The sequence below is a fragment of the Labrus bergylta genome, chromosome 10 (assembly GCF_963930695.1).
Source record: "Labrus bergylta chromosome 10, fLabBer1.1, whole genome shotgun sequence".
In the NCBI taxonomy this organism is placed as follows: domain Eukaryota; kingdom Metazoa; phylum Chordata; class Actinopteri; order Labriformes; family Labridae; genus Labrus; species Labrus bergylta.
Window position 1 is genome coordinate 30,308,285 of NC_089204.1, and position 14,370 is coordinate 30,322,654.

The 14,370-nt window shown below is 46.2% G+C and overlaps 1 protein-coding gene across 1 annotated transcript; it reads right to left on the reverse strand.

Annotated features, from left to right (window-relative positions):
• Positions 1-3,076: 3,076 nt before the first annotated feature.
• On the reverse strand, positions 3,077-13,932 carry btbd3b (BTB (POZ) domain containing 3b). The gene is made up of 4 exons (XM_020628200.3): positions 13,030-13,932; positions 11,933-12,023; positions 9,467-9,585; positions 3,077-7,921 (listed from the first exon to the last, which is right to left on the reverse strand). Exons 1-4 carry the CDS (start codon positions 13,347-13,349, stop codon positions 6,889-6,891), a joined length of 1,563 nt encoding a protein of 520 aa, XP_020483856.1. The 5' UTR covers positions 13,350-13,932; the 3' UTR covers positions 3,077-6,888.
• Between the last annotated feature and the right edge of the window lie 438 nt (positions 13,933-14,370).

The window sequence follows — 14,370 nt, forward strand, 5'->3', positions numbered from 1 at the left end:
ACTGTTTTAACGGGGCGGGCGGCGGGGAGAGAGAGAGAGAAGAGCTTTGGGATTTCCTCGGAGAGATGTTGAATTAAAAAACATATTTTTTAAATAATTTCCTTTGATGAATTCTTTAAACCCACAGCTGTGTTCCCCTCCTCTCCTCGGCCATTATTTATTCATCAACATTTTGCTCGCATCGGAAATGATCGGGATGTAGTCGAGTGAGGATGTGCTCGCCTGCAGTGAACATGCTGATGTTTGATCGAATATGGTTCCTCTTGCCGCTTTCTCCCCCCCCCTTGTGTGGGTTATATTTGTGGGTGAGTTTGGGACTCTTTTTCTGTCTTGTTTAACCCCGCTCTGCGCTCTGCATTAATATGCCCCGCAGGTCGTAGGCGTGTGTGTTTGTGCAGCATGTTAAACCACAGAGCGAGGAAACAACACCAGCCCTCTCTGATACCCGGGGACCTTTAGGTTCTGTTCTCAGACCCGTCTGCACTCAGAACAATCAATCTCACACAGCAGTGAGAATGCTGATCAGTGGTAATCCACAGTCCTCCCTGCAGTCACACCCAATCTTTTCATCCTTAATCCCTCTTGAACAATAATTAAACCCTCAATGAGAACTCTTCTCTTCGGGCTAAATGTGCCAACTGTGCTGCATACTCTGCTTCCCCCCCCCCCCCCCCCCAATTAACCACATCAGAGGATCATAAGTAAAGCTGAGATCTTCATCCTTAAAGGCGGAGTCTGTAGAAATGTTTGTAAACATTCAAACTAAGCTCCTCCTCCTGGGCTCATCCCCCCAGAAGCCCCGCCCCCTGCAGGATGTAGTGTGTACGTTTACTGCTTGTAGCTACACTGCAAGCTAACGCATGCTAGCACAAGCTAACCACCGGTGTTTGTCACCTTCCTGTCCAACAGGAAGTAGATCAACACACCAGCTCCACCCAGAAACGTCCTGAGTCGACTGTCACAAAGCAGAACAGTAAAATCCAGTCAGAGGACAGAGTCTCTGCACACACAGTCACCACCACACATGTATGGAGGCCCAGAAGGGACAATGGAGCAGCTTCACTTTAGGAGAAGTCTGTATTTTATTTTGAAGGAGAAAGCTGCAGACTCCATCTTTAACTTCTACTGTAGCATTTGGAGAAACATGTTGTCTCTGGGCTCTCTGTAACACGCTCTCCTCCATGTTTCCCCTTCACTGAAACACTAATTATAATCAGAAGTCTAACCATGCGTTTTATTTTTAGCCCAGCAGGATTTAATTACAGTTCATTCCAACAGTTAACACATTAAATGGCATCAAATTAAATCCCAATCATTCTTTAGAAATGGTCCTGATTAAATAACGACCGTGATTGAGTCATTTTCTAAAAGGCTGTTGGACGACTAAAATATGGACTCTGATATACGAGATGATCAGAGCTGTCAACACAACTGTGTTCAACGTTCGATCTTTATGTGAACGTGCTTCAAGGAAAACAGAACGCTTTCCAGATCTAACGTGTTGTCCTTCCTGATACCGATTCTAAGACCTGGACGAGTCTGACGCCCCCTCTGACTCTAGTTTATGACCTTTGTTACTTATTGAACATCTTTAAGCTCTACTGCTCCCCGTGTGTGTGAAGGTGATGTAAACTTTATTTCAGACTGTTTTTAGGTGTCATCTAAAGCAGGGGTCCCCAAAACTTTCAGCCCTTGACCTGCCCCCCAAATAACGGTACTAGCAACTGGGGACCCCCATGGTCCGGCCACACTATTGCCAAAACACATAATAATATTTAAGTAATTTAATGTAAGAAACGCTCAAAGCACCCGTAATCTCTTGAAGTACATTTTTGTGTTTTTCATAATAATGGATAAGTTTTGCTATTTTTTATGGTTTTGGAAGGAATTTCGCGACCCCCCCCCCCAGGGGGTCCCGACCCCCACTTTGTGAACAACTGTCAGAATAAACGACAGAGGTCAATTTGAATCAATCCGTGGATCTTTAAGGATGTCATGTGTTTGGATTAAATCTTTAACTGGATATTAATCGTGGGGACTCATTTTTAGTGGAATATTACGATCAGGAGAGTTCAGTCAATCTTCAAAAGCATAAAAGGCGTTGTTTCATTGTCGGTGGTCTGACAGGTGTGTAGATTGTGGCTGCTGCCGTGGTCTGACCTGCACACACCGCGACTGTTTTTCACAGTCTGGCACAGTCTCATCCCCCCTGCCGCCTCCCGTGCAATTAATGATCTCGCTCACAACATTAAAGCCACAATGATGAAAAATGGCACCGCAGCACGGAGTCCCCCAACATATTGAGATCAATTCATCACGGGCTTCATGCTCATTGGAGATGTCAAACTATGTCTCAGCGTTATCGAGTGCCTCGCTAATCAAGTACCTGCCATAAGACTCCCAAGACTGATTCTGTTTAAAACGCAGCGACCACCAAGACAGATGATTCACTCAATGACTCATTGTAGTTCCACAGGACTCTCAAAGAAAGACATGTGGTTGTCGAGCTTTGTTTTGATCTTTGCTCCTCGAGAACATCTCCAACACAAAGATATAGAACCACTCTTTGTAAACTGTCTTCTTTTTTATCCGCAGACAGATTCTTTAAAGTTCAACCTCGGGTCAAACAGACAGTGAGGTATGCTGGGAATTCAAAACCTCTCGATTATTTAGACGTTGAGGATCGTTCCGACTCTTATCTTTATCGCTGAAAAAACTTGAAAACACACGATAGCCCTGTCAAGGACTCCGCCTGTCTGACTGCAGTCCATAAAAGTCAAGATTGCAGGAATAGTTTGCCATCTTCAGAAGTTATTGCTCATAAAAAAAAAAAAAAGACAAAGTTGTGAGTGGCTGTCATGCGATGTGCAGCAGGAGTAGCGTTGTAGTTTGACAGACAAAGAAGCGGGGAGTGTAAGTAGCATGAAGACAGGGATCATCAATCAGCAGACAAGCTCTGCTCGTTACTATAAATCACTGCTGAGCCAGAGGGCGTCATCTGTCCCCGTCCTCACACAATCAGAGGCAGCGAGTGGCGTTATGACTTTTCACAGATGGGAAAGGAAAAAACAATATGTACCACTTTGTTTTGTTTATTTGCTTCATCAACAATCATACACATTCGTCGGTCTCCCAGCACGTAAACACAGGACATGAACACCGGTTTGCCCGTCCATTGTCATCAGCAAACAAGCCTGTGGATGTTTATCCTGCATGAGGAAACATATTCAGTTTTCATATTCAAAAAATGCTTCATTAAAAAGAACGAGCCGACATCAGTGCATTTCTGTACCACGTCTCGTCCTGCAGGTTCTGTATGGTCACATTGGTGAGAGAGTGCTCAGCAGGTCAGTGTGCTCAGCAGGTCAGAGTGCACAGCAGGTCGGAGTGCTCAGCAGGTCAGAGTGCACAGCAGGTCAGAGTGCTCAACAGGTCAGAGTGCACAGCAGGTCAGAGTGCTCAACAGGTCAGAGTGCACAGCTGGTCAGAGTGCTCAGCAGGTCAGAGTGCACAGCAGGACTGAGTGCTCAGCAGGTCAGAGTGCTCAGCAGGTCAGAGTGCACAGCTGGTCAGAGTGCTCAGCAGGTCAGAGTGCACAGCAGGACTGAGTGCTCAGCAGGTCAGAGTGCTCAGCAGGTCAGAGTACAGAGTGCACAGCAGGTCAGAGTGCTCAGCAGGTCAGAGTGCTCAGCAGGTCAGAGTGCACAGCAGGTCAGAGTGCTCAGCAGGTCAGAGTGCTCAGCAGGTCAGAGTGCTCAGCAGGCCAGAGTGCTCAGCAGGTCAGAGTGCTCAGCAGGTCAGAGTGCGCAGCAGGACTGAGTGCTCAGCAGGTCAGAGTGCTCTACAGGTCAGAGTGTTCAGCAGGTCAGAGTGCACAGCAGGTCAGAGTGCAGAGTGCACTGCAGGTCAGAGTGCTCAGCAGGTCAGAGTGCTCAGCAGGTCAGAGTGCTCAGCAGGTAAGAGTGCACAGCAGGTCAGAGTGCTCAGCAGGTCAGAGTGCTCAGCAGGTCAGAGTGCAGAGTGCACTGCAGGTCAGAGTGCTCAGCAGGTCAGAGTGCTCAGCAGGTCAGAGTGCAGAGTGCTCAGCAGGTCAGAGTGCTCAGCAGGTCAGAGTGCTCAGCAGGTCAGAGTGCTCAGCAGGTCAGAGTGCAGAGTGCACTGCAGGTCAGAGTGCTCAGCAGGTCAGAATGCAGAGTGCTCAGCAGGTCAGAGTGCTCAGCAGGTCAGAGTGCAGAGTGCTCAGCAGGACTGAGTGCTCAGCAGGTCAGAGTGCTCTACAGGTCAGAGTGTTCAGCAGGTCAGAGTGCAGAGTGCACTGCAGGTCAGAGTGCTCAGCAGGTCAGAGTGCAGAGTGCACAGCAGGTCAGAGTGCTCAGCAGGTCAGAGTGCTCAGCAGGTAAGAGTGCACAGCAGGTCAGAGTGCTCAGCAGGTCAGAGTGCTCAGCAGGTAAGCGTGCACAGCAGGTCAGAGTGCTCAGCAGGTCAGAGTGCAGAGTGCACAGCAGGTCAGAGTGCACAGGATTCAAGTCTATAAGATACACAGCGTCAAAACACAAATCAATCATCGATCTTTAGCTGTAAACAAAACGGAGGCGGCCAGACGATCAGCTGTACGCGTCAGATGAGATGGAACAGTTCTGCCTGTCCTGCTCGTGCTGCAATGCAGACGGATTAAAATAAAAACAAAAGCATAACAAATAAATCCATCATGTAGCGGAGTTCAGACTGTAGCTCACGGTAAACATGACACTGAGCCGCCTGTGGTGACTGAGAGGACTGCAGGTGCAGAGCAACATGCTACAGAGAAACTGTCAAGGGGGGGTCATGTGTCCAGTTATATCTAGTGCTCCCTAATCTAAGACCCCATCAGATCTGATCTAAGACCCCTAATCTAAGACCCCTTCAGCTCTAATCTAAGACCCCTTCAGATCTGATCTAATCTAAGACCCCCGTCAGATCTGATCTAATCTAAGACCCCTTCAGTGCTCAGTTAATAAGAAAACTGCATTTTTGATTGAAACCATTCAAATACAAATGCCTTCATGTAGAGTATCACACACTAACAATACCAGAATTTTAAAGGAGATCTATTCTGCTGCTCCATCTTTAAATTCAAACATATAATCATACAATGTTCGATGTCCGTTCTAAACCTCTGCAACACAGTTGTTGGTGTAATCCCTGGATGTGGTTTCCTGCTGGTCTAAACGAGACATTACGAGAACTTTGTTAGACTTGCCGAAGTATTAAAGCAAAACATAGAGCAAAGTTGTAGGTCACGCCCACCCCTGCAGCTCTTTCAAGGACACAGTCAGCTGAAAGCTCACTCAAATGTCCTTGGGGCCGTCATACAGAGCTGGCCAATCAGAGGAGAGTGGGCATGAGGGGAGGGCAGGCCTTAAAGAGACAGCAGCTGAATTGAAGCTTTCAGGTAGAGGCTGAAATGAGGGATTTTACTGACACCAGTATCAGATAAATAAGGAGGTTTTTTGAGCTACAAATCTCATAATGCTGCTCAGCAGGCGTCCCATAGTGACATCATTAATGGTGACAGTGAGGATAATAGATCTCCTTTAAGCTTCGATTAGATTCTAGAAAAAAATCCTATGATTTCAATACCAAGGCAAGACAAAGAGAAGTCCTAGGCACCTAATATTCGGTCATATCTTCTTTTTCAGTGCAGCTTAACTCCTGCACACTGTCTAAAATTCACTGCAAGGCTTCAGTGTTAGCGATGTATTTGTGCAATCAAGACAGCGTGCAGGAGTTTGGCTGCATGTTTTTATGGATTCATTCCTCTTCTTCTATCAAGTGACTTACAGCGAAGTGTGAAAAGTTCTCCAGGTAAACAACAAGCGATGCTGCATTACTGCAGATAGAATTCGATTGCATTTTTTGTCTTCTCCCCTCCTTCTTTCTCTGCAAATTAAACTCATGTTTGCAAAACTTTGTGAAATGGAACCAGGATGTTCTTAGACCCTGTGTACACCTAGCGTTTCTTCAGGCAGAAAAGCGCTGGCTTAAAGCGCTGCAAACACAAGTGTTAAAACCCAAATATTCCCCAAATGTTTCCTCCTAGCCCCTTGTAAGATTTGTGCAAGAAGTTGGGGTTAGTTGCATTTTGATTATTATTATGAGTATTGAGGAAAATGTAGTGTGTGTGAGCGTGTCGGGGAGGACGTTTATAATGTGTGACCTTTGGGTGACCGCTCCAATCTTGGCTGTAATGAAGCTCCTTCATTCTCTTTTCTGCTCACCAGACACTCTGAATACATCCAATTAAATGTAGCTTTGATATAAAAGCAAAAAACTGTCATAATTGTGTTGCATCATGTTGCTTCATCCTCGTTTCTGCATCGTCTCGTTTACGTCCTGAAGTCTTCTCGACATGTTCACATGGAGAGCACGTGTGAAAAAGGCTGATCTGAAGTTTTCTCTCACTTCCAGTTTGGAATCTTTGAAATGCTTTAATGATCCAGAGTCCTGACATGAAATGCTTGTTGTTGGATACAGAATGTGAAGTATTGCTGCTCTATATGTGCATTCTATGCAAGCATAGAAACAATAAACATATCGTAGCATATTCATTATATAAGATATTTCTGTGGCCAGCATCGACCCCATTTGTGGCATCATATACATTTCAGAATTTACATATTTTCATATTTACACATCAAGTGCAAGACATTTTTTTTTTTTTTACCTTTGAGGACTCAGAAACGTAAATATCGTTCAACTCAAGAGGACCAAATTCTGACTTTAAAACCAATCAAGAGTTTTTTTTTTAAGTTACAAAATAGATAACAGAAAGTGACACTATGCACAAAGTGAACATTTTCTATTTTCCATAAGTGCACTGAAATGAGTCTAGTGCTCGCAGTGGAGCCGTCAAGCGTAGAAGATGAGCTCAGGAATCTGTCCCCCTTGAACCCCCGTGCCGTTAGTGCTGTCTGAGGAGCACTGAAACTGAAAGGTCACCTTCCCACACTGCACCTCCGTCATCCCCTCCTGTCCAAAGTAGCTCAGCTCGTTCCCGTCCAGAACCACGCTGGCCGTGTAGAAGGTGTCGGGCTCGATCTGCACCGGATACTCGAACCAAACTGGGAAGGTGTTGCTGGATCCATCAGAGAAGTATTTGCTGAGGTTTTGTCCCAGAAGTACTCCCTGGCGTTTCAGCTCAATCTTTGCACTGTATTCTGCCGAGCCGCAGCTCGACCCGTACAGACCAAACCCGGCGATGAAAACTCTTTTATCCACTGCAAACTGAATGCTGTCACAGCGGCCCCTGTAACGCCACTGGTTGCTCCGGTAGGCACAGGACTGGAATCTGTGGCAGCGCTGGGGTGTCAGACCCTTCCTCGGTTGGCTGACAAACTCCAGATCCGGTTTCTTGGCCGCTGTGTACCACAGGAAGATGTCATTGGTCTCAGTGAGCGTCAACACGCCCGACTGGGCCGCCCCGTTGGCAAAATCATCCAGAGCCATTGTTGGGATACGAATCAGGAACATGGCCTTCCCCAAAACCTTCCGCTTGTTATCAGTGGAGGAGGTGAGCTCCTGTCTCTGGCACTCAGCCTCGGCCCAGCTGAGCGCCGCCTCAAACACCGCTATCTCTTTAGCGTTGAGTGTCTCCCGCTGCAGGATACTCTCCAGGGTCTGAGAGTCGATGTCGCAGAAGCCCTCGGAGCGTAACGCCAGCTCAGCCTGGGCATCAATCACCTCCCAGCAGCGCTGCGTCAGCTCGGGCTCCTCGAACAGACAGCTCTGGGAGAGCAGCACACAGGCGTTTTTGGCACTCAGGCTGGTCTCCAGGAAGTTGACGCAGGCGCGTGCCAGGTGAGGGACGATGTACTTCTTGGCAGCGTAAAGAGTGGCTAACACGGTGTCAGCACTCAGGTCGATCTCATCGCAGTAAATGTATCTGTTGACAAAAAGAAGATCACACTGTGAAACAGAACAGAGGGCGTTATGAACATTTGAAGATATCTGTTTTTAGGACAATATCTTCTAATCTGAGCGGTCTGTGGCGCTGCTCTGATGGCGACCATGACTCTTGTGCTGCTTTTTTTTAATAACCTTTTTCTGCCCGCGTTTTAGTAGCTTTGGTGTGACTGTGATAAGTGAACGTTAAGGTGCACCATGGCGTTGATTATTTGCATGCTGCTGAGGACGGGTCAAACATTTTCACACCACATGAAGGTGAGCTGCCACTTGCTGTCACTCGCTAACACTCGCTAACACCAGAGACTCACTGCTGGCCTGCAGACCTGCCTGAGGCCCTTGCTGCTTTGCATGATATTCTCTCTAAGGAGCAAAATGGAGGAGCACCGCACCGACGCCAAGGTGTGTTCACTGAGACGTGTCCTGATACCGACATTCAAAACTCTCTGATGGAGCTGGACGGTTTCTCTTCCGTTGGTGTGGTCAGAAATAAAAGTTCAGGGAAGAGTTGAGGCGGAGGCATCTGTGTGTTAGTCCAGGACAGCTGGTGCAGAAAATGAGACTGTAAAAAACACAGACATTAACCTGTGTTGTTTTTATTCATTGAGTCTCCTGTGGGGGGCGGCTAACTTTGTGCAGCACTTGGAGCCCAAAAAAAAGTATCCCCCTCGGGACGATGAAGAATATTGTATCACATATTGTAGATCAGGTCGGCAGAGTCAGTCATCTCTTTTAAGTCACTTCTTCTTCAGACACACTTTTTCCGGAGAGCGTTTCCTGATTTTGGTTGATTTTAAATTGTTATTTTCACTTTTTAGAATTCCTTTAACAGAATTGTATGTATTTTACAGTTCTTTTAAAAAGGGATTTTATATCTTCAAGTGATTTTTATTCCTTAATCTTGCCTTGTTTATTATTCTATGACCTGCCTGTTTTTATATTTGCTGTCCTTGTAAAGCACTTTGTAACTTGTTTTTGAAAAATATTATTATTGTTTCACATTGCATCCCATAGTTTCATATCTTGTTGAATTGCACCATATCATATTTTATCATATTGTATCAATTACACTTCTTTAAGCAAACTAATTTCACCATCTGTTCAAAGCCACTTTGTTCAAAAACTGATTGAGATTCTAAAGAGAGTGAAGTTAATAATCTTCCTCCTGCACTCTAAACTAAACTCTACTGTATCTCGCTGCAAGAACACAGACAGTAAAACGCAGAGGGAGAAATGATGAATGAGGTAAAATAAAAACACAGAGGTATTCAGCAGGAACGTTAGAGGAGGACACAGATGAAATGAAAACAGACAGATATAGATTTAATCTCTGCGGAGCGAGAGACGTTTAGCTCGTCATTTCTCCGGCGGGGTAAGTGATGAACAGATCCGATCCGACTTCACTTTGACTTTACTCTGCCCGTAAAGACAACATTATTTGTTTTACAATGATTCTACCTCAGAACTGGGCAGTTAAGGTGAAGAATAAAAAAATAAAAAAATAAATTTATGAGAGAGATCTTACTTCAGCATCGCCAGAAATGCTGCTGGCTCCACATCTGGAATATGGATTTCATCCTTGTTCTCAGCCAGTTCCCCATAAAACATGGCGTGAAACACGGAGCTGCCGACAGCCAGAACATACTGCGGAGAGAGGAGGAGGAAACCAGAGTGAGAGAGAGAGAGAGAGAGAGAGAGAGAGAGAGAGCGTGCACACAGCTCATCCTTTTCCTCAGGAGTGAGAAGAAGGCGAGTAACTAACGACTGGATTAGTCTAAACTATGACTCTAATGATGTTAGCTCACATGTAGCTCTTACTCTTTACACAAAAAAAACACAAATCTGATGGTGAACATTGAACGATGCCCCAGTTTGAACCTGTGTACTTCCTCACATAATGAGCCCCCCCCACACAGTTTTTTTTCCTGAAAACAAAAACAACAAAAAAAGGGGAAATAAATCTGAATAACACAACTGAACCGAGTGCAGCGTTGTGTTTTTTTTATTTGCTGAAATTAATGACTTTCTGAACTTGTGATGAAATCAGACGCAACACACATCTAGCTTTTTGTTCCAGTAATTAGCGTGGCGTTCGAGTCTTCTGTAATTATCCTGTGGTACATTCATGTTTGACATTATGTGTGTGTGTGTGTGTGCAGAAAGAGTGTGTGTAGGTGGGTGTGTGGGTGGTATACATTTTCCCAAAAAGGCGCACAGACTTTCCAAAGTAACTTTCAATGAACCCGTTCTAAAATAAACCACGCAAATAAGTATTTTTAAAAACAATGGCGTTGTTGTTGTTGTTGTTGTTGTTGTTGTTAAAGTGTCAAATATATGTCTGGATTTTTTCAGTCGAAGGGCAGCTGGAAGACGGCTACTTTCTCACTCGGATTTACAGACTAGTGCATAAAATCCAGACATTAGAATAAGATCAGCGTCACCTTTTCACCCCGTATATTCCACACAAGTTCACATTAATTACGGGCGTTAGCTCCGAGGTTTCGTCCTCCATCTTGTCGGGATATAACTCTGTGAATTAAATCATAATGCATATCTGACTTCCTGCCAAATGGACACAATAAAGATTGCAGCCCTGAACGTCATTTGATCCCGTCGGCATAATGTCTCAGCATAAAGTGCAGTCGAGTCATCCTCGATGTCCTCCCTCCGCTAACTGCTCGCTATAAATGCATAAAGTGCTCTGCAGCTACCAATCACAGTCTGGGTCCACATAAAGACCCGTGCAGGGCCCGACTGACTGAGAGCACATGTGGGATGGACACGAGGGTTAAATTCATGGCTGCATAATCACTTGCAAGATTGAATGTGGATTTTATAATCACATTCAAGTGGTTGTTAGAATAATGGGCTTTTAGAGGGGGCGGGGCAACGACGACTCTAAATGAATCATTTATGAGAAGATCTTGGAAAACACGAGGTCACAGGGTGGCATGGGCGTCTTAAGTGGGGGAGGGCATTAACTTTCACCCAAGTTGGTCTACTTCCTGTTGGAAAGGCAGGTGAGAAACACAGTTAGCTTGTGCTAGCATGTGTTAGCTTGCAGTGTAGCTACAAGCAGTAAACATACACACTACATCCTGCAGGGAGTGAGAGCTTCTGGGGGGCGATGAGCCCAGGAGGAGGGGCGTTAACTTTCACCTGTAGTCGTGGAGTTGGTCTGCTTCCTGTTGGAAAGGCAGGTGAGAAACACAGTTAGCTTGTGCTAGCGCGCTGTAGCTTGCAGTGTAGCTACAAGCAGCTAACACTTCCTGCAGTGAGTTTGTGCTTCTGGGGAGGATGAGCTCAGGAGGAGGGGCCAGTTTGGATTTTGTGTTTACAAACTGAAACGTACATTTCCACTAACTCGACCTTTAACCTTTTATTGCATCATGTGTGATGGTTATCTAATGTGTCAGGGCTGCCTCAGGATGTAGTGGAGGGGCCTGATAAGAGATCTTTTCATGAGGGCCCTGAAGACGCCCCCCTTTGAGGAAAGAAAGCCGTGTGGACCTGCAGCTCACATCTGTCAAAAAACAGCCTGAACACGAGCTAAATGATAACAGAGACAAATCAGAGCTTTTTAGAGTCCTGCTTCTGTCTCTCAGAAAAGTGAAATCTAATGAAGCGGATGAGAGGCGCAGCGCTCTCCGTGCTGCTGGAGGTGTTTGATTAAAAGTTGAGTGATTGCAGAGCTGCCTGTGAACCACAGCAGAGACAAAGACGATCCTTTTCTTTGAGATGACTGCTGAGGAGGAGATCCCGTCCTCCGTCTCCCACTCCCCGCCTCCCACCCCTCAGCCTCATTTACATAAATAATTGAAGACTGTCTCAAAAAAGACACATGGTGCGGAAGTGAGAGCGGAGCACAAAGGATCTCGGATATGATACGAGCAACACGGGGGCTGCAGGGCTGACTGATTGCTCGCTTGTTTGTTTCTTCATTTCCTTCCCTTTCTGATGTGATTTTCTCATTGGTCGATGGAAGTCTTACTCTGTGTCCTGGCAGCCGCTGAGTCCGTCCCGTCTGACCCACCACGAAGTGAACGTCTGCCATCAGCTCATTGTTAAACATTACTGAGTTTCTGAGAAGGAAGGGACAGAAAAGAAGAAAAAGAGGAATTCATTTGCATATCTGGGTTAGCACATTTGTTTCATGCCAGAAGAAGAAAAGAGGACTAAAGCTTATTTTAAAAGTAAGATTTGATGCACATAGTCTCATTTATTTATGTTTAATGTGAGCACAAACTTCTTTATTTGGTTAATCCATGTAATAGTGATCCCTCCTGCTTCTCTAACAGGTAGAAACAGAGTATTTAGTGAAGTGTCCTCGTTCCTAAAAGATAGATTTAAGATTATTTTTTCATCTAGATCAGACGAGTGATCCCTAAGAGAGTCTGGGTCACAGCCTGAAAAACTAACCTTAAGACTCAAAGACTTCTCCTTTCTTAAACTCTGTGTACATAAATAAAGACCGAGCAGACAATGAGGTGGATGGAAACCCCCCGCAGTGAGAGAACGGGCCCAACAATAACGCTGCGTTCATATATATTATTGAGCAAGAGGAACATGTCACAGAGGTGGGTAAACAGCCCCATGATGTTCTGGACAGACAACAAAGCGTCCGTTTCATCGTGGACAGCTGGAGGGTGGGGGTGGTGGGGGGGGGGGGGGTCTTTTGCTGATAGGCCAAGGTAAATATTTAGCTTTTAGTGCAGAGCAGCTTCTGCCTGTTGTGCAAATCAAACGCATGCAGCCGCTCGTCCGCCCTCTGTTATGACAGAGCGGCAAAGTGTGCAGGAGGGGCAGTAAACGCAGATACCCCCCCCCCAGCAGATCCAGGGTAGGGCAGGGGGAACACCCACTGTTGCTCACACCGACCCACACACACACTCACAAACACACACACAAAGAGCTACACATGCAAGCTTAAAGACCGTATAGAAGTGATTTTTGATTTGTTTTTATTGCCTCATAAAACATAAAACAAAACCAAATTCTCATCAAACTTTTAGAATTTTAAACGACATCCTTCCTGTTTTGTACCCAAACAGTTCAGGTTCAGAAAACGGGCCGCTCAGTTACACCTACCTCTCTCTGATGGTGGAGTAGAGTCCTTGCCAGTTGCAGTTCTGTATGGTGTTGTTGTTGTTCAGGTTCTGCTGCTGGTACTGCTGCACGGTGGTGGTGGTGGTGGTGGACGCCGGCTTTTTGGTGGGAAAAATGTCCGCTGCCATCTTCTTCTTCTTCTTGCTCCTCAGAGTGATTATCTCATAGCAGACCGGGGGCAGCTTGGAGCTCCCGCTGGCGTTCCCTTTCTTGGAGCTCTTACTCGACTTGCTTTTCACCGACTCGGGAAGCATCAAGAAGAAAGTCAGACATTTCATGTTCCTTCCTTTGGCATCGACCATGAGTGTGTTCAACTGCCGAGCAGTGCGAGTGCATGCAGAGAAGACATTCACCAGGAGCAGGCAGGTGGAGGGGGGACAGAGGGGGACAGGACAGCAGAGTAAGAGGTTTCACCTTGCAGGGGGGCACTCTCTTCTGTTCTCCCTTTACTTCACTCAGGTTCACACTGGAGATCCAAAAGCACTTTTCCTGTGTGAAGTTTGATCCGCTGACTCAGACGCTCTTTGGCTTTCCATATCTGCCCGTCCAGTACGATGAGATCAGCTCCTTAAAATCACTCCTTTTCCTCCTCTGCTCCTCTTCCTCTCTCACTCACTGCTTTGCTGAGGGTTGGCCTGACAGCCCCAGATTTAGTGCAGCTGCAGTGGTCCTCTCACAGGCAGCGATGTTCCCTCAATTCCTTTCATTTCCCGCTCTTACTCCTTCCGTGCGTCTCTTCCTCTTTCAGTCTCTCCTCGGCTGCGGATGGTTTTTTTCTCCCCTACACTTCTCCTTTTTCTCCTCCATGGAGCAGAGTCCTCGGCAGGATGCTGGAGCCGTGGATGCTGCGCTGCTCTCCTCAGCCTCTCGTTCTGCTGACTACAGAGGTTGAATGAGAGAGAGCGCAGAGGAGATGGAGAGCCCCCCTCCCTCCCCCCCTCCCTCCGCCCCCAGCCCCTCACAGCACAGCGCTCCTCTCTCTCCATGGCTCAGCCAATGACAGCGCACAGCATTCATGATTGGCTCATGCAGCCGAGTGCAGCACATACTTGAATATTCAATAGTCAACGACTCAATTAAAGTGACAGCCATGCCCCAGAAGAATGATATATTCATATTTAGCTCCTGTGTTCACTTCACCTGAAGCCACAGCGTTCACTTTGCTCTGCAGTAAACAAAGACTCCATGTAACCATTCAAAAGGGCAATGCAAATGTACATGCTCCTCTTAAGGGCAGAATTTGCTTAATTCAGACTTTCTCTGACAGTAATTCTTTCTTTTTAAAGAGTGTTTCATTTATTTATACAAACAGTCGAATCTGCA

Excerpts from the sequence above, each read along its gene's own strand:
- btbd3b (XM_020628200.3), bottom strand. The coding sequence starts at position 13,349 with ATGGTCGATGCCAAAGGAAGGAACATGAAATGTCTGACTTTCTTCTTG. Across the intron at positions 12,024-13,029 it reads TACTCCACCATCAGAGAGAG|AAACTCAGTAATGTTTAACA; the intron begins GTAGGTGTAACT and ends CTTCCTTCTCAG. Across the intron at positions 9,586-11,932 it reads AGCGGCTGCCAGGACACAGA|TATGTTCTGGCTGTCGGCAG; the intron begins GTAAGACTTCCA and ends CTCTCTCCGCAG.